Source organism: Pseudonaja textilis, chromosome 14 (assembly GCF_049901715.1).
Source record: "Pseudonaja textilis isolate UNSWEBS1 chromosome 14, rPseTex1.2, whole genome shotgun sequence".
Lineage (NCBI taxonomy): Eukaryota > Metazoa > Chordata > Lepidosauria > Squamata > Elapidae > Pseudonaja > Pseudonaja textilis.
Window position 1 is genome coordinate 7,232,989 of NC_142003.1, and position 25,962 is coordinate 7,258,950.

Below are 25,962 nucleotides of genomic sequence, written 5' to 3' on the forward strand. Positions count from 1 at the left end.
TCAAACTTGACAGATGTGTGGACTTCAACTCCCAGAATTGAATGCTGGCTGCAGAATATTCCAGGTGTTGGAAATCCACATACCTTCGGGCTGCCAAGTTTGAGAAACACAAGTCTCAATATTCACGTTCTAGCTTTGTAGGTTCTTATTTCCTCAACCAAGCGCCCACAAGTTGTGTTGGGACTGTCGCTTTCGGACAACTCAACTCCAGCGTCTAACAACTGGAACTTGGATAGATCTCCAGATAACCATTTGGGGAAGGTGAAGCTAGCTCACATTGCCTGATATGCAAAAATCTGTAGACTCTGCTTGATTCTACTCAGATTTAAAAATATCCAGCTTTGAAGACAAGGTGGCAATTACCGGGACAATATCCAGATGCCGATTGGAGAGGGATACACACCTCTCTTACACAACGCCTTCCTTTCAAATCAACCTCTCTCAAGAAAGAAAAAACTACGAAGATTCTCCAGGCTTCCAAGTTAAAAGTAGCAGAGGAAGCTTTAAAATCCTAAACTGGCGCCCAAGTTCAGTTTTCGTACTGACCCGTGATACGCCAGAATTATTGCAAGAGTTGTGATGTAACAGTCCTATTTAGTTGTAGTCACCAGCCTGTGCTGCTAGGAAACAAAAAATGATATTCTCCAGGACAGACTTGGAAGATCTTATTTTACCCTGGGCCTGCATGTTTGTGTTAAATTAAGTTTGAGATATATTGATGCATCAACAAATGAAATTGTACCATAGTTGCATGAACCTGTTTTTGACTGTTTTGAACCACTGAAAAGAAAAAGGACAAAGGAAAACTGAACACGAGGTTTATCAATGATCTCATTCGGTTTTTCTCAATGGCAGCAACTTTTAAGAGGTGTGGAACTTCAACTCCAAAATATTTTAGCCGGCCATGCTTACCAGGGAATCCTGGGAGTTGAAATCCGTGCCCTTAAAAAAGTTGCCAAAGTTGAGAGAAATGCTGGTCTAATTGCTTCATTTAAAACACAGTTGGGGGGAATCTGTCGAAGATAGGAATCCCTTCCTCCCACCCCCCTCCTAGAAAACCCCAAATCATCAAATGTTCAGTTTGCTCTGCAGGTTAAAAGTGAATGCGGCAGGCATTAACATCCGGATAAAAACGTTATTCCAAAGTAATTAAGATACCAAAAAAAAAAAAAAAAAGATTTCAAATTGGAGAGTTTTATTAATATGGTAATTGTGTTGGTAACATGTGCGCACATGCACATCTGAATGATCTGCCTTTGAAAAACGCTTCCGTCTGACGGGAGGGGACAATTAAACAGAAATCCTGTAGATTTTTTTTTTTTTTTCATAATTCTAGGCAATTTTGTCCACATCACTTTTACAAAGCTATTGCCAAATCTTTCCCGGGGGGGTGGTGGGTGGGAGCTGAATTTAGGAGGAGGGAGAGGGAAGAGGAGAAGGAGGAGGGGAAAAAAAAACCAAACCAAACCAAAAGAAAAAAGAAACGAAACTTTTCAGGGTTAAAACTTCAACAGTGGCATAGCAGAGCTCTCAATATGAGAAAGCTGACATAATGTGGACCTTTGCTGTGAAATCTCATCTTTGCAAAAGAGGAGGGCAGAGGTTATCAGGGGGAAGAAAAGAAAGAAGGCAATGTGGAATAGGGCTCTGCAAAGTCATTTCTCTCCCCCCTCCTTACAGTATTTGTGCAGGCTTGTCAAAAACAACGCTTAGTCCTTCTCTGGAACCAGTTTCAGAACTTTACCAATTGCGATGGTTTTACCTGGGGGGGAAAAAAGGAAGAAAGAAAAGAGAGGAAGAACAGACCTTAGGAGGCCTTGCATAAAACACCATCGGGGTCTCACATAAAATACAGGCGGTCCTCAACTTACGATCACAACTGAGCCCCCAATTTAGGTTGCTTTTAGGTGAGATATATGTTAAGCGGGCTTTGTCCCGTTTCACGACTTTTCTTGTCACACTTGTTAACTGAATCAGTGCGGTAGTTAAGTTGGTCATATGGTTGTTAGGTGAATCTGGTTCCCCCCCATTGGCTTGGCTTGTCAGAAGGTCTCAAAAAGGGGATCACGTGACCCCTGGGAACACTGCAACTGTCGTATGTATGAGTCAGTTGCCAAGGGTCTGGATTTTGATCATGTGACCAGGGGGATACTGCAACGGTCGTAAGTGTGAAAAATGGTCACAAGTCACTTTTTTAAAATTGCCGTTGTAACTTCGAACAATTATTAACTGTTTTAAGTTGAGGACTACCTGTAAAGCAAAATATGGCAGTCCGTTTGGTCTTGTGGTTAAGGCATCAGGCTAGAAAGCAAGAGATTGTGAGTTCTAGTCCCACCTTAGCCATGAGCTGTGGGTGACTTGGGCCAATCACCAGGAGACAGGGAGTTTCAGTCCGTCTTAGCCATGAGCTGGGTGACTTGGGCCAATCACAAAAAGACAGGGAGTTCTAGTCCCGCCTTAGCCATGAGCGGTGGGTGACTTGGGCCAATCACCAGGACACAGGGAGTTTTAGTCCCGTCTTAGCCATGAGCTGGGTGACTTGGGCCAATCACAGAGAGACAGGGAGTTCTAGTCCCGCCTTAGCCATGAGCAGTGGGTGACTTGGGCCAATCACCAGGAGACAGGGAGTTTTAGTCCCGCCTTAGCCATGAGCTGGTTGACTTGGGCCAATCACCAGGAGACAGGGAGTTCTAGTCCCATCTTAGCCATGAGATGGGTGACTTGGGCTAAAACAACAAGAACAATTTATACTTGCCCTACCTTCGTCTCTTAAGGTGAAGCGGCCCATTTGAGGGAAGTCTTTGAATGTCTCGAGGCAGATCGTTCCTGCCGTCCGTAAACGGGCAATGCATACTTGATCTTGTTTGACAAAACGGGGCCGTGTTTTGCTTTTCTCTCCTGATTTCTTGTCTACCAGACAGATTAAGGCCTGCGGGAGGAAAAGAAACCCAGAGGAAACACCGTGTGTGTTGCACACTCATTTCGCAAACAGAACTCTACGTCTTTAACCTCTAGTGGAAAACAAACGAACGAAGTGCGCGTAGTCAAGGCTATGGTTTTCCCAGCTGCAACGTATGGCTGCAAAAATTGGACCGTAAGGAAGGCTGAGCGCCAAAGAATGGAGGACTTTGTTAGCAACCAGTTCTAACAAATAGGTACGAACCGGTAGAATTCCACCCCTGTAGTTTGCACTTACTGTAATCTCGACTTCTTCAATGCAGGTATGAATATGCAGCACCGCATTGTAACCTGGGCAGATGATGGATTTGTGTTCAATGATCACTATCTGTAATCAAATCAAACCAAATGTTTATTATCAATAAATAATCAAGACGAGGCCAATTAAACCAACTTGATTTCAATAATATTGACTCCAAATTGGTGGCGCGCGCCCTGGCACGGTGGTTCAGTGGTTAAGATGCTGTGTTGGCTGGAAAGCGGGCAACCCAGGTTTGAGACCCAAGTGCCAAACGTTGGGATCAGCTCCCGTCCTCGCTCTGGCTCCTGCCAATCTAGCTGTTCTCAAAGCATGCAACTGCAAGTAGATAAATAGGTACCAGCCCTCCGTGACATCATGCTGATCACATGACTGTGGGAACGTCTTTGGACAGCGCTGGCTCAATGGCCTTGAAACGGAGATGAGCACCGTTCCCTAGAACCGTGAATGAGTATTCCGAATTAGAGAGCAGACCTTCTTCTGGAGGCATACCTGAGCATCAAATGTGCGTCCAGAATGACACAGGTTATTAAGATCACAGAGTATAAAGCCCGGGAGGATTTCCTCCTCTTCGATTCCTTTCAGTCGGATCTTCAGATTTTCACCTGGAGCTACAGATTCGGTCTCTACATCGTCAGAAAGGATTCCAAGGACTTCCACATTGTGCTGAAAGAAAAAAAAAAAGAGATCGGGGTGGTCGAAGGCATGAAAAGTCGCGGACGCTTGACAATATTTTGGAGTCGTGCAAAAAGGCTGTGATGTTACATGTCACCTACATAATGGGTGATTTTTTTTTTCTGGATGCTAAGATTAATATATGAAATAACGGCCCTTTTTTTTTTTAGGTCATCTTGCTTTTTGGGTTTACAATAGCAACATGGACTGTCAAATAAATGTTTCTGCATGTCAAGTCTGTTCTGTCTTATTTCAACTCGGTACGTCCAAGAATGGCAATAGAGGACAATGTTTGTAGCTCAGGGTTGAACTGCACGGTCCTTGGTCCTCTCTGAGCTTGCTTTCTTGCAGATGTTTCATTACCCAACTAGGTAACATCATCAGTGCTAAGTAGTACTGATGTTATCTAGCACTGATGATGACCATTACCTAGCACTTACAGTGTTACCTAGTCTACTTTAATTTCTGGAGTTGGGTGGCGTATAAATTTAAGTAAATATCCTCATCATCCTGCTCCTTTACTTGCTGTCACTTTATTACTCCAGAAGTAACATCTGGAGATCCTTTCTCCTGTCTAAGGAACTACAACTACTGAATATATATATTTTTAACCTGGATTTTTGCTCGTTCTTTTCTTAAGGAACTCACAACCCATGCCTTTTTTTCTTTTTCTTTTAGCAAGCAAACTTAACAATAGAGGAAAACATTTCTTTTTAAGATACGCATGTGAAACATATTCCAGTATTTTGAATTTAGAAGAAAAACCCTTGGGGTGGGGGAACAGAAATGTCCCTCTTTTTGTGACGAGCTTGCTGGAGCCTCTGATATTTGGGTTGCCTCAGCGAAATCAGGAAGGGCTTGCTTTGGTCTTTCATCTTCTGAAAACTAGGACCCCCAACATAGCCCTAAGCCAGACAAACAACCCTCAGACCGGTTATTTATAACTTCTGAAACCGCATCCCAATCCACTAAAATTTGAGAACTGGTGGGAAGCCAAAACGAAGTTGTGAAATGAAGTTGCTTGCTTGAAGGCAAACCTGCTGAGAAATGTTTGTCTTGAAGGCAGAAAGAATGGCTGGCAGGAGCAACGAGCTATTTGATACCCATCACAGGCCTTAAGACCCAAGTCCGTTTTATTATTTTCCTTGCTGGCTTTCTATATTCTTATACTAGTATTGAGGATTCTCAGTGGATATGGGGGAATATGGGGCTTCTGAACCTTTCTTTAGGATTTTTTTCTCCACGCTGGACTGAATTTTTTTTTTTAAAAAAGATCTAATTTTCTATCAAAGTATGATTGAGAAAATATGAATGTTCCCAATATGAATGCAGATAGCCCACCATTGAGCCCACCGTTTCTGTTCTTTAGTGAAACATTTGTTAAGTGAGCTCCATTTTACGACCTTTCTTGGCACAGTTGCTAAGTGATTCATTGCAGTTATTAAGTGAGTGACACGGTTAATTAAGTGAATTTTTGCCTTGGCTTGTCAGAAGGTCGTAAAAGGGGATGACCTGACCCCAGGACACTTCAACCATCGTAAATAGGAGTCAGTTGTCAAGCGTCTGAATTTTGATCACGTGAGCATGAGGGGTGTGTGTGTGTGTGTGTGTGTGTGTGTGTGTGCTGCAAGGTTACAAATGCGAAAAACGGTCACAAGTCTCTCTTTTTCAGTGCCGTTGTAACTTCGGTCACTAAACAAACTGTTGTAAGTCGGGGACTATCTATATATGAGAAGATTCTCCTTAAAAGAGTGAAAAGCTAGCCTTTGGCCCACATTCTTTTTGCGTTCAATACTCAGCCCAAAGGTTAGGCGGGGTTCCTAAGCTCTGAAAAGTTTGCCCATCTCTAGCGAACAGTAGACTGAAGAACAGATCGGCTTTGCTTTCCTGCCAACTATTTGGAGAGGTATGACATTTATGCAACTGTGTGTGAAATCTGAACCCCCTTTCAGGAAAATTTCCGGGAAGGATAAACGCCAGGGGAACATCTGCTCGAGGTTTTGATGAGCCAAACTCTGTCCTTGGTGAGCAGGCATTTTTAAGAGTGCAAAAAGCAGTTGGGTAAGGAAGTTAACCCTCACATATTTGTCAGTTAAAATTCAGCAAAGGGCAAGCAGCGTGAGTCCTAATCTACATCAGAAATTCCCCCCCCCACACCTTTTTCAAACAATCTTTTTGAAATATTCAAAGTAATCTGCTTGTATTTTTTAAGATCCCGTTTCTTATTTTGTTTTAATCGTTTCTGAGCTTCAAAAAGACTTGCCAAGTTTGTTCTGTATCCCACCTCTTTACATAATTTCTATTCAAATGTTAAATTTCTAATAATAATCCCTATTCAAATGTTCCTTTTGTGGTACGTCTTCTGCACAGGTCTATGCATTTGGGAGTTGCTAATACTGTATCCCGACATTTATAGTTTTTTTATGTGAAAACTGCATCATGAAACGTTGAAAAGGCTTCACGTACAAATAGATAAGCTGCATTCTTAGCAACTTCCATTATTTTCTGCCTCATTCAAGCTTCCATTTATAGAATATATATACACAGACATGGGAGTGGTTTGGCCAAGGACTGGTTTTCATCTCTACCTCCAGCTTGAGTGCAGTAGATTCAAGGATACTGCAGAATACAGGAAAAGCTAAACTCTTAAATGTCAACCACAGGGAGAAGACAACAATCCAAATGAGTGACAACCTCATTGTTAAACAATTCCTGTGGGAAATGGGAGGCCCCAGAATGCAATACTGTAATGGGAGTTTCTATTTACTTTTTCTTATACCAACATGGCAGTCACATTCTTTTAAAGGAAAGAGGAAGAAAACAAACTTCGCGTATCAGATTTCGAGCTAATAATGCAATCTGGTTTTCAGCTCGCTTGATATCCTCCATCTTGCCAGGGGTGTCCAACTGGCTGAGGAATTCTGGGAGTTGAAGTCCCCAAGTCTTAAAAGTTGCCGAGGTTGGACACCCCTTGTTCAATTTTGGGAGTTGATGTCCCCAAGTCTTAAAAGTTGCCAAGGTTGGACGCTTCAAATTTAAACATCTGCTAGATGAACGGAAAGAGGCTTAAAGAGAAAACATGTATACCTTGTTTGGCATCATCACGAGCTGCTGTCCTTTGCAAATAGACCCTGATTCCAGCTTTCCCAACACCACCGTGCCCATATCCTTCATGTGGGGAAGGGAAAGAATGAGAAAACAACAACCAGGTTAAGAGAACATGGTCAAAACAGGGCCTGATTCCCTTATCAAGAGTTAACATGACTGTGCTATAGGACTGCCCCCCTAAAAAAACAGTTTTATACTTTCCAGGTTAAATTGTATAACTGCTGCTACTATTTTCGTGTCAAAAGCCTACCTCATATTTATCAATATAAATATACCTCATAATTATTTAGTTGCATACCTTATATTTATCGACAATTGGCAGCCTAATTGGTCCATCAACTGATCGGTTGAAGTTTGGCAAATTATCCAGATATGGAATAAATGGTAGCCCACTGGGGGAAAGGGGAAAAAAAGAAAGGAATACATGATCAAAAACATTTTTGATTTTTGGACAAAATTTCCATTCATGGTGCAACTAACATCTAAACACAAGTTTCTTTGTGAGACATAATCAAGTTAAGGTATAGGACGGAGCTGCGGGAGTAAATTATGCCTTTTTTACCAGCAACTGCAAAGAACATGAAGAACTCAATGAACAGACTGTTTTATCTTCAAATATCAAATATAATACCTCAATTTTCTTTTGAACAAACTTGAAGAAACTTGCCATTGCTTCATGCCCTAGTTGTCTGTTTGTGTTAGATACGCTCTTGTGTTCTTGCACCCTGGTGAGAGCGTCTGTCCTCAACTTGACAGCCTCTGGTGTCTTTTGGCCACAATCCTCAGCCAAAACAATCATTATGTAGGGAGTCACTTTAAAAATGTGTGGACTTCAACTCCCAGAATTCCCCTGGCTGAGGAATTCTGGGAGTTGAAGTCCACATACCTTAAAGTTACCAAAGTTGAAAAACATTTCTTTAGGGCATCAGGGATGTTTCTACATACTAGTCTGATTTAGGCTGAATTTGATTAACGGACTAAAACCTACACGGTTGCCTTATTTGTGTTAGATATGCTCTGAATTGGAGGCAGCAGAATGCCAGGAAGACCAAAGCAGAAAGTGACCCGGTTTCCTTTCCAAATGCAAACTGTTAGCCTTAAAAAAACATCCGCTTTTGGCTTTGGGGATGAAAGGTACCATTAATAGACTTGTTTCTTTGCCATCCTATAAAGGCAAATCCTAGAGGGCTCCAGTTTAGCCAGCTGTTAGTGATACCATTGTTAGCAATGCAACCTGAGAGAAAAAAACAAATTATTTTCAGATCCCTGAACCTAGAACGAGTATTTGACTGTTTCTGTTTACATGAGTTTTGTTTCAAGACTTTTTGCTTTGGGTATTGTGCTCAGTGGTGGCCTAGAGGAGATGTTCCCCTCACAATCAGGAGGTTGTGAGTTTGATCCTAGGCAGCGGCAGATGTTTCTCTATCTGGGTGCAAAGGGTAAATATCTGCTGCAAACTTGGCATAGGAATCAGAAAAAGTGCATCTGACCAGTAAATGCTCAGCTCCATTCAGTCGTCCCGACTCCACTCCAAAAGGAGTGACACAAGGAATTAAGGGTCGTAGAAAGAAAGAAAAAATCGTCGCAAAGCAGGGACCCTATTCCATGAGATACCTACATATACCAAGGACAGAAGTCAGATGGCTCCTTGAGATTTGCTCCAGTCAGTCCCGAGCAGGGCATGAAGTGAATGTCCTTTTTGGGGTTAAACCCCACTTTCTTCAAGAATGGCACCAGTTTTTCTTTACATTCTTCATACCTGGAAGATTGGCCGCAGGGGAGAAAAAAAATATTAAACGGGGAGAAGAGCCATGAAGCCCCATCGTCACAAGATATTGCGTAGGAATGAGAGCGTTCGGGGGTTCAATGGGGCCAGTCTCACAGCTACGTCATCCGTATCAGTGGCTCCCAACACGGATCTCCTTGAAAAGCTTTTCTGGCCACGGACCCCTAAGACTTAACTCAAGGTTTAAATGGGAACATTTCTTCAAGCCCTCCTCGCCAGATCCCGTGACATCGTGCCCCACCCTCCACAAGCTGAGAAAGGTTGTGGCCCTGTGAACCACAAGCAGAGAACCACTGATTTACTTCATCATTATCCTTCACGTTGCATCTCAAAATACCGTGTTTTTCGGAGTATAAGACGCTCCGAAGTATAAGACGTGCCTAGCTTTTGGGGAGGAAAACAAGGAGGAAAAAAAAATATATCCCTCTGCCTCCCAGAAATTTGCTTCCTTGCAGCAAATAACCTGTTTCAGTATCAGTTTCAGTACAGCCTGATTAGCACAAGCAGCTGATCGTCAGCTGGGCGGCCTCCTGAGGATCAGCCGATTCAGGCTGCAGGGACTGCCGTAGAGCAGTGATGGTGAACCTTTTTGTTGTGGTGTGCCAAAAGCAGGCGCGGGCCAGCACCAATGCAATGCGTGCACGTGCAACACCCCCGCCCCCCCTTACCTGCACTGTGCATGTGCACGCCTCCCAGCTGATTTTCGGCCTGTTTGAGGCTGTTTTTGCCCTCCCGGGTGCTTGAGGGAAGCCTCTGCAGCCTCGGGAGGCTGAAAACGGGCCCGTTTTGGCATTTCCGGTAGGTCGGTTTCTCGGCTCCCAGGAGGGTGAAAACGGCCTCAAACGGGCTGAAAATCACCTGGGAGGCGTGCACATGTGCAGTGCAGGTAAGTTTGGCTGAGGCTCGCAGGCCTGCACAATTGGCTATATGTGGCATAGGGGCACACGTGCCATAGGTTCGCCATCATGGCCATAGACTATTGCCGCCTCTGCGCACCCCATTTTTCACCCGTGCCAAGTGGTGGGGGGATTGAAATGGGCAGAAAATGGGGTGCGTGGAGGCCAAAGATGGGATGTGGAGGCGGCAATAGGCTTTGGCAATCCCTGCAGCCTGAAAACAGCTGAGGCCCATCCAACCGACAATCAGCTGCTTGTGCTAATCAGGCTGTGTTGAAAGTGTTCGCTGCAAGGAGGCAAATTGCTGGAGGGCAGAGGCCAAAGGGTGGGGGGCAGCGGGTGGGCAGGGCTTCAGCACCATTCGCTGTATAAGAGGCACAGACATTTCCACCCACTTGTGTGTGTGTGTGTGTGTGTGTGTGTGTGTGTGTGTGTGTGTAAAAAGTGTGTCTTATACTCCAAAAAATACGATATATTTGAGATACAGAGGTACAACTACAATCAGGACAAGAATTTCTGTGGCTGCAAATGGCGATCACCTCACCTCAAGAGGGTGCAACCATTGTGAATGCACACCACTTGCCAAGCGCCTGAATTGTGATCGACTTGAGTCAGGGATGCGGCGATGGTTGCAAGAGTGAGGACGGATTGTAAACCCCCTTTATTCAATGCTGTTGTAACTTTGAATGGTTGCTAACCAAATGGTTACACGTCGAGGTCTATCTGCACACCAGGGTTGAACTCAGAAGTTAAGTCAAATTCTACCCCCTCCAACTAGTTGAAAAGGTTTTTTGAAACTAACATAGATTTCTACGAATAGTTGCCTACATTAGGGTAATTATACCTGATCTTTGGACCTTATCCATCAAAGCTGTATGAGCCCAGCTCCATTTTCTACAAGTGCCAGCCAAAATGCCAGCTACTCTTTAACATCCAACTTGGGCACAAAACTAAACCCAAATACTTGCCTTTCGTTGCTCCAGTTCACAGTTGGGTCGTCCATTTTGTTAATGAGAACTATTAAGTGTTTTACACCCGCTGTTTTTGCTAGCATGGCATGCTCTCTTGTTTGCCCTCCTTTCTCGAAACCTGTTTCAAATTCCCCTTTCCTTGCAGAGATTACCTGAGTGAAAGAACAGCCCAGTTAAATCTTTGTAGTGTTTGGTTGCAATCCAATTCCATTCAAACATAAGGTCTTTTATAGCATACTGTGGCACAACCATTAAACAGTCGTTTTTATTATTTTATTGGAATTAACAGCAAAAATAATCAACACAATGACAATAGACTAAAAAAAACCCCCAACAATCTGAAAAAAAAATGAAGGGAAAAAAAACACGACATCACCAGTCCCAAGGAAAAAATATTAATACATGGGCAAACAGAACTTTTCACCTGTTAGCAGCTTGAGACCATACTGAAAAATACTGCTTCATTTTCTTATTTCTACAGTGTAGGAACGTTTCAAAGATTGGTTTTTATTGTATGTTTTTAATCTGCCTTACTGTTAATTTTTCAGAGAGAGCTTACCAGCTAGTAGGCGATTTTAAAATAAAGAACACAACTACACAAAGAAACGCAGATGAATTAAAATAATTTTCCAATCGATCTGAACACAAGAAAGGCTCTTACCAATACCGCTAAATCCGCTTGAGAAGCACCGCCTATCATATTTGGAACAAAGCTCTTATGCCCCGGAGCATCTAAAATTGTGAAGTGTTTCTTTTCCGTTTCGAAATAGGCACGGCCTACTTCCACTGTTTTCCCTTTGTCCCGCTCTTCCTGGTTTGTGTCTAAGGCCCAAGAGAGATACCTATTAAAAAAAGAAATAAGGAAGATATCTGATATAAAACTGATTGTTCTTGGGTAAGATTATGATAGATGCTACTCTAGAATTTATCTGAATATTCTCATCCTTTCCAACAACTAAGTTAAATGCTTCTACACCAGGGGCGTCCAACCTTGGCAACTTTTTAAAGACCTGGGGACTTCAATTCCCAGAATTCGCCAGCCAGCCAAGTTGGCTAGGGAAGTCTGGGAGTTGAAGTCCACAAGTCTTGAAGTCGCCAAGGCTGAACACTCTTGTTCTATGCAGTTGTTTTTGTTTTGAGTCAGGAAATGGGATGCGGGGGGGAGGTATCTGCAGGCAGGAGGGGTAAAACAAGTCAAGATGGTGGCCACAACCATGCGATTGAAGCCACACACGCTTTGTACATCTGTTGTGAATCACTGAATTACATTTCTGACTTTCAGCATTGTCTGCCCAAGGAATGGATGTAATGCCAATTGAAAATTATAATCCAAAACATACCTCCTGCCTGCTCGAGGAATCCTCTGTGTTGGCATAATGTCATTACAGACAATTTCAATTTAAGTTCTTGCTCAGTTCATTATAAGTTTGATTTATAATCCTCTGGGTTCATCCACCAGGAAGAGCCCCCAGAGGAAAATTAGCTCTTCTGCCAAGTTCTTAGCAGCTAAGAAAATCTCTTGGCCACCGGGAGGAAACAGTGAGTTGGCAAACACCCAATGAAGAGTAGACAGAGTCTTATAAGTCACTAGAATCTAAGTTGTCCTGACAGAATATGCCACATGGAGTAGATTTTCCCTAGGAAAGGATTAGCAGCACCTTGGATCTGGTTATCCCTTGGAAGAGCGCATGAGGAGACTTCAGACTTGTAAGCTAGACTGAGAAATTGATAACCACCACCTAGAAGGATGTAGTGGCAACACACCAATTGCAAATATACGTCTATTCTCGACCATAAGAAGCGTGGACTTCAACTCCCAGAATTCTCTAGAGAGTATGCTGAGCACCCATGCAGCCCATTCACTTCTGCTCCTTCGTTTCCAGCTAGCTCCATAACTAAGCAACCTAGAGGTTGCATTTATCTTGTTGCATCCATTTTCCAGGAGTGCTTTTATTTTGATGTACAGTTTCTCTTCTCTTCCCAAGTGAGTAAGCTAGGTTCCTGTTCAAAGACTCAGGGATTCTGAAAGCTAGGTCAAAACACATCTGGAGGACGTGAGGTTAAGAGAGGCTATCATCACTGAAAGTGGGTTAAAATGTTAAAACGTAGGCTTCGTACCAGGTTTCTCTGTTTTTTTCTTTAGCTTCTCTTTCGTATTTTTCAAGCGTCCTTTTATCAACCATGCCTGTCAAATACCTGAAAAGAATTTGGTGCGTGAGATAGGAAGAAGAAACACGTGTAAAAAGCAGTTTCAACAGAGTTGCGGCTTTGTTTTGTTCTTTAAAAAGTACAGGTGTCAGGATTCTGGCAGTTACGCCAATTAAATCATGACTCTCGAGCCAAACTTCCAAAACTTCAAAAGGATTAATTGGGAGTTAACATGTCCGGCACTGCCTGGGTGCAGCTGACTCTGAGACACATCATTCATTGTCACTCTTGACCCTGGTTTTCCCTCACCCCCTGGGTGTATCATAATTCATATGCTCCAGTGGGACACATCCATAGCCAAGAATCATCAATCATGCTCTCCAGTTAGATCTTTGCACGGCAGAAACTTCAGTCACCTAGTTACTATCTTTGAAAACTATTTATGGAATGCACTTTTGATTTCCAAAGTGCCACACTGCCTTTTCAAACCGTTTCCCCCCTCCCTTTCTGTTGGCAACTCTAAAAAGACCACAGAAATATTTTTTGAGTTGACATTAGGTTTCCTTGACTTTTCACCCCAAAAAAGTTTCCCTCAGAACAAATTGGGAAGATCAAGATGTGGCACATTACAAAAGTGGAGAAAACGGCAGTAATGCCTATCAATTTTTTTTAACAAAGTCTCACAAAAAATGGAAACTTATTTTGCAACAAAAGTGCTTCAGGTTATCAGCTGCAGGATTCTTTTATTGTAATTATACCTTTGGATTCAGACTAAAAGGTCAATTTAAGGAAGCTTAAGATGCCTGAATTGAGTATGTATTTGAGGGGAAAAAAAGACTTACATTATTTGCCCTCCAATTGTTGATTTTCCAGCATCTAAAGAAAAAAGATAGACAAAAGATATTTAAAATTAGCTCTTCGTGAGCAGCTATTTAATTCTTTTTTTTGTAAAGAACTTGATTTTCCCATCAGCATATGCTTTTGTCCTATATAATCACAGAGGGCTAATGATTTAGGACGCATTTTTCTCTCTCTCTGAAGAAGTGTCTTGTTCACATTATATATTTGGGAAATTTCGGATAAGTCGCATCGATTGTACTACAATTGGTATGTGAACCATTTTCTATCAGTGTGGTCTACACATTTATGTCAAGTCTAGCAGTTAAAAATGAATTGATGGCATATAATCAAACAAACCAGGTTTTTTTTCCCCCAGGGACTTTTTCTTTAAAATTTAAACTATGAAAAAGCAAACATACAGGCCTGCCACCTCTGGCTCAACAGATGTTCCTGGCCTAAAACTCCCTGCACCCTCAGCCAGCAAGGAGGATGCTGGGGAATTGCATTTCAACATCTGAAATAGCACAGTTGGTCCACTTTTTTTTTTTTACTGTGTTCCTTTAATACACCCAGAGATGCAAAGGATCAGGACCATACATTTAAGTTGCAGTTCAAAGATTTATTGCTTAAGCCTATACACAAGGATCTAGACAACTAAAGCTCAGTGCTGTAAATTGGTGCCACAGAAGGCTCAACAATTTAAAAGGAGTTGGACTTGGGCTGTTTGTGGCAATGCAACTACTCTAAACTGATGACATGCTTAACTCCGCCCGCCGTTCTGCCTTGCTTTTCTCCTATAGTTGATTAGGGAACCAACTCCACGGAAGACCAGAAGGTAGCAATGTCTGAATATTGGCTCCAAAGTCATTTCTGCGGCTTCCTAGAGCAACTTACCTACGTGTCCAATGAACACCACATTCACATGTTCCTTCTTGGGAGCACCAGGGGGAGCCACCATTGATTTGGGTTTTGGCATCTCCTCCTCTTCTTCCATCATTTCCTGGGTGCCCTCTTCAATGGGCCCCGCGTCACCGGAAGGGCCACTGGCTAATTCGGATTCAAGGATTTCTTCTTTGTGATCCCACGATTCCTCAGGGGACATTTCTGTCTCTCCATTTTCTACTAGGATGGAATAGACAGTTACTTGAAGGAGGGAAGGGCTTTTCAGGGCCTTTCGTGGAAAGGGGTGGGGAGGAGGGGAGGGGAGAAGGCTTAGAGAGACTACAGGGGGGTTGCCTCTGTTTTAAGTTCCCGTTTTATTTTCCTCTACCCGCTTGGCTGCGTTTTAGGATGCACATTTAAAATTTCATTTTTACGGAGGCCACTTGGAGGTTGATTGTAAGTAAATAATGCAAAGCAAGCTAGTATTCATAAGATTTGGCTATTTTAACACAGAAGACCTTTTTTCAACTACAGTGGTAGGAATGCTGAAAACAACCTCCAGACCATAAAGTTTTAATAGAGTAAACAGTATTCTGGAATTCACCAATGGAACTGTTTATGAGAGCTACTGACTGCTAGTCATCTTTTCATTCTGCTTCTCTGCTTAAAACCTAAAGTACGTGTTGCATCAATTTGGGGATTAAAAGCAAGCTACCTGTCACAATCTTTCTTAATGGGATAGTTGACAGCCTCCATAATGCTTAGCTACTAGGACACCAGGCTGGAAAAGGCTGACAAGGGGAGAGTTATTTCATTTTACTTATTTTATATTGCCACCTATTCGTCCATGGCGACTTGAGACAGCTTACAGAATGTAAAACCATATTTTTGCTTTCTTCTCGTGGCTCTTGAAATTACCAATCAGCTTCTCTGTCTCTGGCATGGACGTGCCCATAAACACTCACCAGCCCCCCCTGCCCCCCCTCAAAAGCACAGCTTCTCTGGAACGGGAAAATCTTTGCAGTGAATCTTTGCAGATCTACTGCAAAACACCTGGGACCCACCACTAACCCGGGAGCAACACACCATTCTAGAAGGGCTGCAAATGTGCAGGCAGTCCTCGACTTATGACCTTGACCCTCCCACATTTCTGTTGCTAAGTGAGATGTTTGCTAATTGCCCCATTTTACGACCTTTCTTGCCACAATCGTTAAGCAAAACACTGCAGTTGTTAAGTTAGTAACGTGGCTGTTCAGTGAATCCGGCCTCCCCATGGACGCTGCCTGCCAGAAGGTCGTAAAAACAGAATCCATGACCCCTGGGACACTGCAACCGCCTTAAAATTGAGTCAGTTGCCAAGTGTCCGAAAGGATGAAAAACGGCCATAAGTCACTTTTTTCCCCAGGACCGTTGTAACTTCCGAATGGTCACGAAAGGAATGGTTGTAATTCGAGGACTATGTGCAATCATCTCTTGAGTGCCCAAGCTTTCCAAATCGGCGTAGTGGTTCCACAAACCGGAGAGGATCGTAATAAAAAAAGGCCAATTAAGAAGAACTTCAAGGCTGCAAGGCAAAGGGGTTGGTTCAAGCTACGCTGTACGGCTTCTTACCGACGGGTTCGGAGATTTCCATACCAACGGCAACGTTTGACCCTAGAAGAGTAGAAAGAAGCAGGTTAAAGAGGCTGCATCAGCTCGGTCTGCCCCACTTCACCTTTTTGAACACTGGACTATTTGTCCATTGCACGGTCAGCCAGATGCTCAGACTGGATTTGGCATTTCTGTCCACCTCTCGAGTCCTTTCCAAGGGCCTGGGATGGACAAACGTGAAGGGCGGCGGCGGCGGCTGCTGCAGTTACACTCGCAGGTTGTAAGCAGTATGAAGCAGAGCTGCCTGTCTGCCCTTGACTTAATTGTCAATGCCAAGGGTGTTCGAGTGGTGCTCCAGTCGTTTTTGGGATTGCACCCAAGGCTCCTGTTACTATTGGTGCTATTATTGTTATTTATTAAATTTATATGGTGGTCATCTCACTGTAAGCCACTCTGGGTGGCTTACAACGTGATACAAGCCAAAATATAAAACATTTAACATTAACAAAAATGAGCTAAGATAGGAACCAGTACACAATGAGGTGGGGATGGATCTTCTTTTTAATCCACGAGCCACCTCCAGCATGGAATCCCTCCACTGGTGCCCCAAGGCAGGTAGCAGAAGCCAGGTTTTTGTGGCCCTTTTATAAGGCCAAGAGGGCAGGGACAGGTCTCACCTAGATGGCCACGGTATTCTAAATAGCTTCTAATTGTATAAAGGCTCCACAAATTTGTTTCCCAATATACCTTATTTCTCAATATACCCTATTTCCCAATATACCCCAGTAGCTCAGCTTTACATTTCACGTACACACACACACACACACACACACACACAGAGGAAATGTATTACCTTCACAAGATGGCAGGTCTTCTTGTGATGATTCTGCCGATGCCCCTTCAAGAAAGAAAAACCAACACCAAAATAAGTATTTGATGTAATCCCAGGGAAAATTGAAGAACGAAACTATCCCCTGTTCAGAAGGAAAAGCTAAGTGGCTGTGCTCTTCTCCTCTTCTTTGAATATTCAGGACTCTGAACTCAGAAGCCAATTCAATCCTTACCAAGCATTTATTTTATTTTATTTTAAAAAAAACATGTTATGCCACCCATCTCACCTCTAAGGCTGGCTTACAAGTTATAAAACAGGTAAGAAAATACCCAAACATTAGAACTACACAGATTAAGCTTCTTAAAACTATACTTAAACCAGGACGAAGAGAGGGATGGGGATGAGGTCTTCTTACCCTGCCATCATTAACATAAAACCAGGCAACCTTACGGCATAGCAGGAGGAGTAAACCAGACCATGACATGAGACCTGCTTCTCTAGATGTTGCTGAATTATACCTTCCAGTATTCCTCATAGTTGGCTAGGCTGGTTAGGGCTGCAGGAGTGTTGTCGCTAAGTAGCACCTAAAAGGCCATCAGTCCCCCAGCTTGGTCCAAAGCATGAAATCAAGACACATCCCATCTCTTCCTTGTGCGTGTCTTTGAGCAAGGAAAAAAAACATCCATCTTCACTACTGCTCATCTCTGGGTGGGCTGAGTCGGCCTATGGAGATGAGGTGGATCGGTTGCTAACGTGGTGTGGAGACAATAACGTGGTCCTCAACACCAATAAGACCAAGGAGCTTGTAGTGGACTATAGAAGGAACAAATCAGACATCCAGCTCCTGCTTATCCATGGAGACCGAGGGGAGCAAGTGGCCAGTTTTAAGTTTCTGGGTGTTACCCTAAAAGAGGATCTGACCTGTGGTGCTCACATGGCAGCCCTGGTCAAAAGGGGCCAGCAGAGATTATACTACCTGAGGTTGCTCAGTAAACAACAACTGAATGGAAAACTACTGGTGACCTTCTACCACTGCACCATAGAGAGTATCTTAACTTACTGCACCTCTCTATGGTTTGCCAATTGCACAGGGGCAGATAGGACAGCGGTCCAGAGGGTTAAGGTCATTGCCCAGAGGATCATGGGTTGCCCTCCCCCTTCTTTGGAAGAGCTTTGTAGCTCCCGCTGCCTTAAGAAAGTTCAAAACATTCTTAAAGATCCATCTCATTCTTGGCACCCTTTTTTTTTTTTTAAACTACTACCATCTGGCAGACGGTACAGGATAATGCAAATAAGCACAAATAGCCTGAAAAACAGCTTTTATCCCAGGGCAGTAGCTCTGTTGAAGTCTACTGTATAATGCAATATGAATGTGATATCAGGAGTTTTCAATTCAATGTGTGGAGTGTGAAGGATGTGTGTTTGTGTTATTTTCATGGTCATGATGTGCATTGAAGATGGTGTTTGATTTCGTTGTATGAGGTGCAATGACAATAAAGTTAATTAACTAATGGAGGTATAATTAATCATGGTCTGCCGTTTTCTCTGTGGCCAATTTGTCTGCAAGTGTGACATGCGTGCAAAAACCCACTCAACTGACCTATGAATGATCTTCTGTGAAATCATCACAGATCAGAAATAGAATAACAGGGTTGGAAGGGACCTTTGGAGGTCTTCTAGTCCAACCCTCTGCTCGTGGCAGAAGATGCTATGCCAGCAGTCCCCAACCTTTTTAGCGCTAGGGACCAGTTTCGCTGGAATCAGCTCTTTGACAACTATTAAGACGGGAGAATTGTGACTTCATATTCTTTTGGAAGAGCAGAATAAAAGTGACATCAACTCCGATGAAAGGCAAGACGCGTGTGACATATTAGAAGCGGCCATGCTGTAAATAATTCTGCATAGTTCTGTTTGTGAATATTGCACAACCTGACGGCAATAAATACTTAAATCTTTCCATTCTCTTTGCAGAGGAAAATTTTTGTGTACAAACATTGGACAATGCCCTGCCAAACTTGTAAAAAAGCATTTACTTGCTCCATATAAGGTCAGCAAACAGACGAGGTACTGAAACTTTCTCTCCATTTTCAGACCATCCAAGGATAATATTCCTATTTGCTTTCAGAATTTAATTAATGGACACCTATGTTCTCTATAAATACCAGCAGTTATGCTGGGCTAAGACTCGGGGAGTTCCAGATTCAAAACACCAAGATGATGCTCCATGGGTCACACACCATGGCCCAGCCAAATCCATCTCACAAGCTTGTGAGGATAACACAAAGTGATCAAAGCACATTGCCCCCAGTGTTTATATCGATACAACAAACAGGTGGTAACAACAACAACGGATGAAAACCAACAACGGTTCTACCACAAAAGCCCTGGTTATTTGGCTGGTTGGTTGATCGGGTTTTTAAAAACGCAATTCTGATTTATTTTTTTAAGCAGGTTATTCCTTCTCAGCCCTAAGAAAAAGCCTTCTAAAAATGCTGCCAACAAAACTGCAAGAATTTATCTATGCAACTGCCAGGAATTAAAGACTGACTTGAAGGCAAAAGGAAAAACACAAATTCCAAACCTTTCGAACGGGTTATAGAGGTGGTTTTGTGGTGGTGGGGGAAAAGCATGTAATAAGTGCCTGGGCTGAAATAGTTTTCTAAAGTCAAGATTTCCAAACACACCAGTTTGGCCTAGTGGTTAAAGCACCACGCTAGAAAGCAGGAGAGTGTAAGTTTAAGTTTTGCCTTAGCCATGACAGCCGGCTGGATGACTCGTTATTAGGGAGAAAATAGGAGGAGGAAGGTACTATCGTAACTGGTTGAATGGTTGTAAGTCAACGCCTATCCGTAGCTGCCATCCTCAAAGACATTATATGACCCCTGGTAATTCTACTTATATAGGTGTAGGCAGTTTCCAATAAGAGTCCGCATGTGTGTAACTTTCTATTAGCAATTGGCTGGGTCTGCCTAAATTCTCTCCTAATTTTAGGAAGCATAACTTAATAGCTCTGCAAAAGTTACCTTATTCCCAAGCAATCTCTCCTTCCTGTGCCTTTTCCTTGGAAGGCAGAAGCCAGCTAGAGCAGATTGTTATCCTGATCTACGTTATCGATTATGACCGCCATTGTACAGAGACCAAAGCCAGTGGCACCAAAGAGACACACACAGAGAGAAACGTGAGCTAAGCAGAAAAACAGGAATCACCTTCCCTGTCATGATTGAATCAGGTCCAAAGTAAAGCTAAGCATTTAATGAAGTCCAATTAAGAGTCACTAGGAGAGACATGTTATTGTGGTGGGGGAATATAATTCAAGAGCCTGCTAGCGCTTTTTCCAAATTTTACTAAAAGGAACAACTTTTCCTGAGCTACGTTGTCTGGTCAAATGAGCTGCTGCTCACAAAAGCTTATGTTTTTAATAAAATTCATTAGTTGGAAGAACTGCTAGCAGACTCATTTTGTTTTTTTGCACTTTCTTTGGTGCAAAATCACATTTGCAATATTCAGATGACAATCTGCATACAAAACAGGTTACAATAGGTCAGCAACTTACTGACCCTGAGTAGACGAGAAATGCTTATTTAGCAGATCGGACTGCAGAAAATACGGACATTCCAACGGGATGAATTTCTGGCCGCCTGAGGCGCTTCTCCCACCAAGGATCATTAAAGGGGGGAAAAAAAATCCCATCCTCTCTTATTCTGCAACCTGTGGGACACGCAGTCCCAATATGTTTTAAGGGCTAAGCATGTGCTTCCACACCCTTATCGGAGGTACAGCCTGTGTTTCTGTACGCTGCTTGATAATGTGCCTTTCATGTGCCATCAGGAGCAATGTGGCCAGCAACTAAACCAGTATCTTATGTTCAATATGGAGTATAAGGGATGCCAGACCTGCTGCTATCCTGAGATTGCAGCAAACACACCTGCAAATTCTGCAGTGTAGACCAGATGGCATCTTAACTTGCCTTGGATAACTTGTAACAGAGTAACAGAGCTGTAAGGGACCTTGGAAGTCATCTAGTCCAACCCCCTGCTCAAGCAGGAGACCCTAGGCCATTTCAGGCAATTGGCTGTCCAGTCTCTTCTTAAAACACCCGCAACTCCTAAAGGTAAGTCATTCAACTGGTTGATTATTCTCACTGTCAGGAAATTTCTTCTTAATTCTAAATTGGATCTCTCCTTGGTTAAGTTTCCTTTTTTTTTCTTGTCTTGTCTTGCCTTTTGGTACTTTGGAAAATAGGTTGACCCCTTCGTCTTTGCATGAGCCCCTCAAAGCCCCTGGAACACTGCTATCATGTCACCCCAGGCCTTCTTTTCTTTAGACTAGACATACCCAATTCCTATAACTGTTCTTTTTAGCCTCCAGCCCCTAATCACTTTGGTTGCTCTTTTCTGCATTCTTTCCAGAGTCTCCGTTGCTTTTCTGGTCCCAGCCAGCAAAAACAGGATAAAAAGAAACGCACACAGGATTAGTATCTGCATCCTTAAATTTCATTCTAGGTTTTATTTTAGACTTGAGAATTGTGCCCATGGGAATGACTAAATCAAATGTGTGTGTTTACTATTTTCAAACTTGACAGAGGTGTGTGAAATGTTCGATGCGTGGAATTTCAAGAAAGGAGCGCAAAATGGGGAGAAGGGGATGTATTCTAGAAACATTTTTAGTCTGTAATGGGAGGCTTCAAATTAGAATACTTTTACTTCAAACTCAGAAAGTTTGCAAAATGCTAAAACAGTGGTTGCGTATTAAAGACAAGGCATTTCACACGTCTTTCAGGAACGGAACTGTTTTGCGTGCAGGATGGACACATGTGCTTTGGATGTTCCTCAAAAGACAACATTTGGAAGAATTCTGTCTCGTTGAGATCAAACAGGGTAATGCAAGCAAGCGGCTAAATAAACGGTCCCACTTGGAGAATTTCGCCCCGAAGCAACAGTAGAAGTAGGGCACCTCCAAGCACTTTTCTAAATATTTAATAAAGTTAATAAAAGCATGAAGCCCTGGATTCCAATTTTTTAAAGACCCGTATGGGTTTTTAAACAAGCCAGAAATCTCCCACTTGAATGAAATGTTATATTCAAAGTTTCCCTGCTCATTTAAGATGCTGGCAAGATGAAATAGAAATAGAAATGATTGGGCAGTCTCCAGAAGTATGCTTGCACAATCCTGATAAGCTTAGGAACCAGCCTACAGATAATCTGACATTAAAGGAAAAAAGAGCCAGCTAATCACGTCTTCCCTACTTGGAATCCATTCTTGTTGCAGGGTACAATGGATTTCTTTACCTATCTAACTTACTGAAGAGTTTGACCCACAAAACAAATGCTTATTTTAAATGTTATTAGCCGCCCAACTCCAATGGACTCTGGGTAGCATACAAATCTAATTTTTAAAAAACAAACCCAATTAGAAATACTTCAATGGCCATATAGCCCAGAGAGAGAGAGAGAGAGAGAGAGAGAGAGAGACTGGCCCAAAGTCACCCAGCTGACTTTGTGCCTAAGGCAGGACTAGAACTCACAATCTCCTAGTTTTTAGGTAACAGCTTCACCACTTCTACTAGCTTTACAATCTTAAGCCCATCACAATTCCTTAGGAGTAGCTCTACTACTCTGTCTATTCACTCCACCACAAGGATTGAACGCCATAGAGTTAATTATTTGAAATTCTATCCGTAAACAAAGGCCTTAGGGCTGGCCCATTGTTTTTCTTCCCCCTCCTCTTTTTTAAAACACCTTTATGTTTTGTTGCCCTGAGCCTTGATAGCCTACAAGTAGCTTGAACCCGCCTGGATCCCTCAAAAGAGAGCCCCACCTCTGTCTTATCTCAAAGGCAGGGTTTTTTTACAACAGCCTTGTGGAAAAAGTCAAGAAAAAGGAATGACCAACCAACCGCCTACTGGAAAAGTAGCTTGAGAAGGAAGAGAGTCCTCTGAGTGGTTTCACAGCAACTGTTGAGACTACCAGGAAGTACTCACCTCCCCCTTTCTCTCCTGCCAAAAGAAAAGGTGACGTCTCACCACCATTCGAGATTGCATCACAGGCCAAGGGGGTGCTGGTTTTGAGTCACTCCTTGGCTCAGCCCGCCCCAGGACAGGCGGCTGAATGCTCTCCTACCACAAGCAGAGGAACCTGTCTTGCAGAATTCACCGGGAGGCTCTCCCGTCCCACTTGCTCAAGGCTGAACTCCTGGAAAACGCCCCCCTCGGAAAGTCCTTGGTGAGGAGGTGGGCTTGGAGCCCAGAGAAAGGGGCCTCTCCATCACTGATCGGACTTTCTTGCTGGGATGGCTAACTAGGAGGATCCCTCTGTTTTTCTTTTCTTTTCTTTTTTAATCCTCTCCGCCCTCCTCCTCTTCGGGCAAGGGTGGCAAAAACTACGTCAAGCTGTAGGTTTCCCCTCAGGGAGTTTCGGAGTGCAACCCCAACCATGCCGCCTTGGCAGAGGCCCAGAAAAACACGGATCAAGGGATCTTGCAAACAACCAGCTGTCTGGTACTCAGAAGGGAAAGGAGCAGAAGGCTCAGCCTCTCCCGGCCAGGACGTCTTCAGGCCAACCTGTTCTTCCTCCTGGGTACAGACCACGGGTGTCCAACCTTGGCAACTTCAAAACATGGGGACCTCCGCACCCAGAATTGAACCAGGGGTGTCCAACCCTGGCCACTTTAAAGACTGGGTGGGCTTCCACTCCCAGCATTGAACCAGGGTGTCCAACCCTGGGAACTTCAAGACGGATGGAGTCCCAGAATTGAATCAGGGCTATTCAACCGTGGCAACTTCAAGACTTGGGGACTTCAGCCCCCAGCATTGAACCAGGGGTGTCCAATATTGGCAACTTCAAGATTGGGGGGACTTCAACTCCCAGGATTCCTCAGCCAGTCGGAGATCACCGGTTTAGTTAAAGGAACCCTGGGAGTTGGAAGTCCCCCAGTTTTAAAGTTGCTGGGGTGGGACCCCGCTTGGTTTAGACCTTGACCGACCTCGCAGGGTTGTTGATGGACACCCCCAGGACACTATCCTTTCCCCGCTGAGCCCCATTTGGTGGGAGAAACTCACTGGCAACCTTTTCAAAGCCTTTAAGAGGCAACCCACCCTCTCCCTGGACTATTCCAATATATTGGGGAGGGGGGGAAGGGGGCAGCACCCCCTATGTATATTGATGCCCCTGGGGTGGGGGCAAGGCCAGGTTTGCATCCGGTGCTGGCTCCACGGAAGGGGAGGGGGGGTGTCTCTGACTCAGGGCGGCCTTCCTCATAAGGTTATTGTGGGGGGAGGGATTCAAAGAGAACCCCTTCAAAGAATGAAGACTGCCTGAACCCCGAAGCAGAGGGCAATAATGGGGGGAATCTTACTTAGGCAACCTAATTGGGCAGGGGGCTTTAGAAAGGGGTCTCTGAATCCCGTCGGGAGAGGAATTAAAAGACTGGAGGGACCCCCCAGAACTGGCTGGGCAATAATGGGAGGGTGTTTAATAATGGGGGGCTGTTTAATAATCGGGGAGTCTTAGGCAACCTAACTGGGCAGGGGGTCTCTGAATCCCGTCGGGAGGGGAATTAAAAGACTGGAGGGACCCCCCCCCCCCAGAACTGGCTGGGCAATAATGGGGGGTGTTTAATAATGGTGGGGGGGTCTTAGGCAGCGGTAATTGGGCAGGGGGATGAGGGGGCTTTAGAAAGGTGCCCCGGAGGGAAGGGAAGGGAAGGGTCCCCGTCCCGTGTCGGGCCGTTCCGCGGGCTCACCGTGTGTCAGCGACGGGGGCGGCGGCGGCGGCAGGCCCGGCGGCGGCGAAGGGGGCGGCGGCGGCGCAGGTTGTCCCGGCCCGCCCCTCAGGAAAGCCGGCACGAACTCGGCGGCGTGGACGTTGGGCACGAAGGGCTTGGCGTTGACGTTGAGGTGCCGGCTGAAGGCCGCGCCCAGGAGCTGCTCCTCCTCGGACTCCAGCTGGGCCGGCCCGGGCGCCGCCGCCGCCGCTTCCTCGTCCACCGGGGCGGCGGCGGCGCTTCCGCTGCTCGGCTCGAGGTCCGCCTGGTCCCAGCAATCGGGCGCCGAGTCGCTGCTGCTCCCGCTGCCGTTCGCCTCCATTTTGTGCGCCCGGCCGCCTGCCCGGCCCCTCACGAGCCTCTCTTTGCGGCCCAAGCGCCTCCCCGGCGGGGAAGGGAGGGAGGGAGGGAAGGCGCAGAGAAGCGGCGGCGGTGGGGAGGGACGGTGGCAAAGGACGGCGGCGGAGGCAGCGACCCCGGTCCTCGCTCCGGCCACGCTCCGCGTGTGCCCCACCGCCCCGACGCAGTATGGCCTCCCTCAGCTGCCGTACGCTTCGTCTCCCGTGCGCAGGCGCCGGCTGCCCGCCTGCACGCTCAGTAGTCCTGCGTCCCCGCGTAAACCCTTTGCGACAAGTGGGCGCCGCCGGGACGAGGACTACAACTCCCGAAAGGCCGCGCGCCGCAGTGGAGACTGGACGGCCGGTCCGCACGGGAAGCACAATTCGCTGCCTTTCCTTTTCTTTCCGTTCCCTCCCTTCCCTCCCTCGCGCTGGCGTGGATGCCTCCGTGTCCTTTGCAAAAAACAACAATCCCCAGCAGCCATCGCGCGGTCCCTTTGCCTCGCGCACGCGTTCTTCCTTTCTCCCTTCTTCCTACGAAACTATGTGGTCGGGCTCAGTTTTGGGGGAGGAAAATAAGGGGGAAACAATTCTGCCTCTGCCTACCATCCTCCATCGGTATTCATCTGGCTGGCGTCCTGTCAGTGTGAGAGAGAGTTGAGGGCTGTTTGGAAAGTGAAACAGTATTTGCCGTGTGAGCAAGGAGACAGCAAGGCGTTCAAAAAAGCGAGAGATTGAATGACACTTGTCATTAAGGAAGGAGAAGAATAAAATGTTTTGCAAGTTTATGAAGCGGTTACACTTATTTAATTTCTCACTTGCCTTTCTTTGAACAAGTCTTTTTTTTACATTTTATCCATACAGTAGCCCTGCAATGTAGGTTAGGCTGAATGATAGTGGCTGTGTTTGTTGGACTTG

General features: G+C 44.7%; 1 protein-coding gene across 3 annotated transcripts; it reads right to left on the bottom strand.

Moving 5' to 3' along the window:
• Positions 1-1,178: 1,178 nt before the first annotated feature.
• On the bottom strand, positions 1,179-25,250 carry GSPT1 (G1 to S phase transition 1). Of its 3 annotated transcripts, none has more exons than XM_026704238.2 (15): positions 24,686-25,250; positions 16,967-17,011; positions 16,135-16,176; positions 14,536-14,760; positions 13,644-13,677; positions 12,772-12,849; positions 11,315-11,495; positions 10,651-10,805; positions 8,619-8,759; positions 7,299-7,392; positions 6,980-7,060; positions 3,710-3,883; positions 3,197-3,286; positions 2,761-2,929; positions 1,179-1,762 (listed from the first exon to the last, which is right to left on the bottom strand). In XM_026704238.2, the coding sequence occupies exons 1-15, from the start codon at positions 25,026-25,028 to the stop codon at positions 1,710-1,712; spliced, it is 1,905 nt and encodes a 634-aa protein (XP_026560023.1). In that variant the 5' UTR covers positions 25,029-25,250; the 3' UTR covers positions 1,179-1,709. The 3 variants fall into 3 exon arrangements, with proteins under 3 accessions (XP_026560023.1, XP_026560022.1, XP_087768481.1); XM_026704237.2 differs by having other exon boundaries at positions 14,536-14,763; XM_087912355.1 differs by lacking the exon at positions 24,686-25,250 and adding an exon at positions 19,969-20,123 and having other exon boundaries at positions 14,536-14,763.
• Positions 25,251-25,962: the final 712 nt, after the last annotated feature.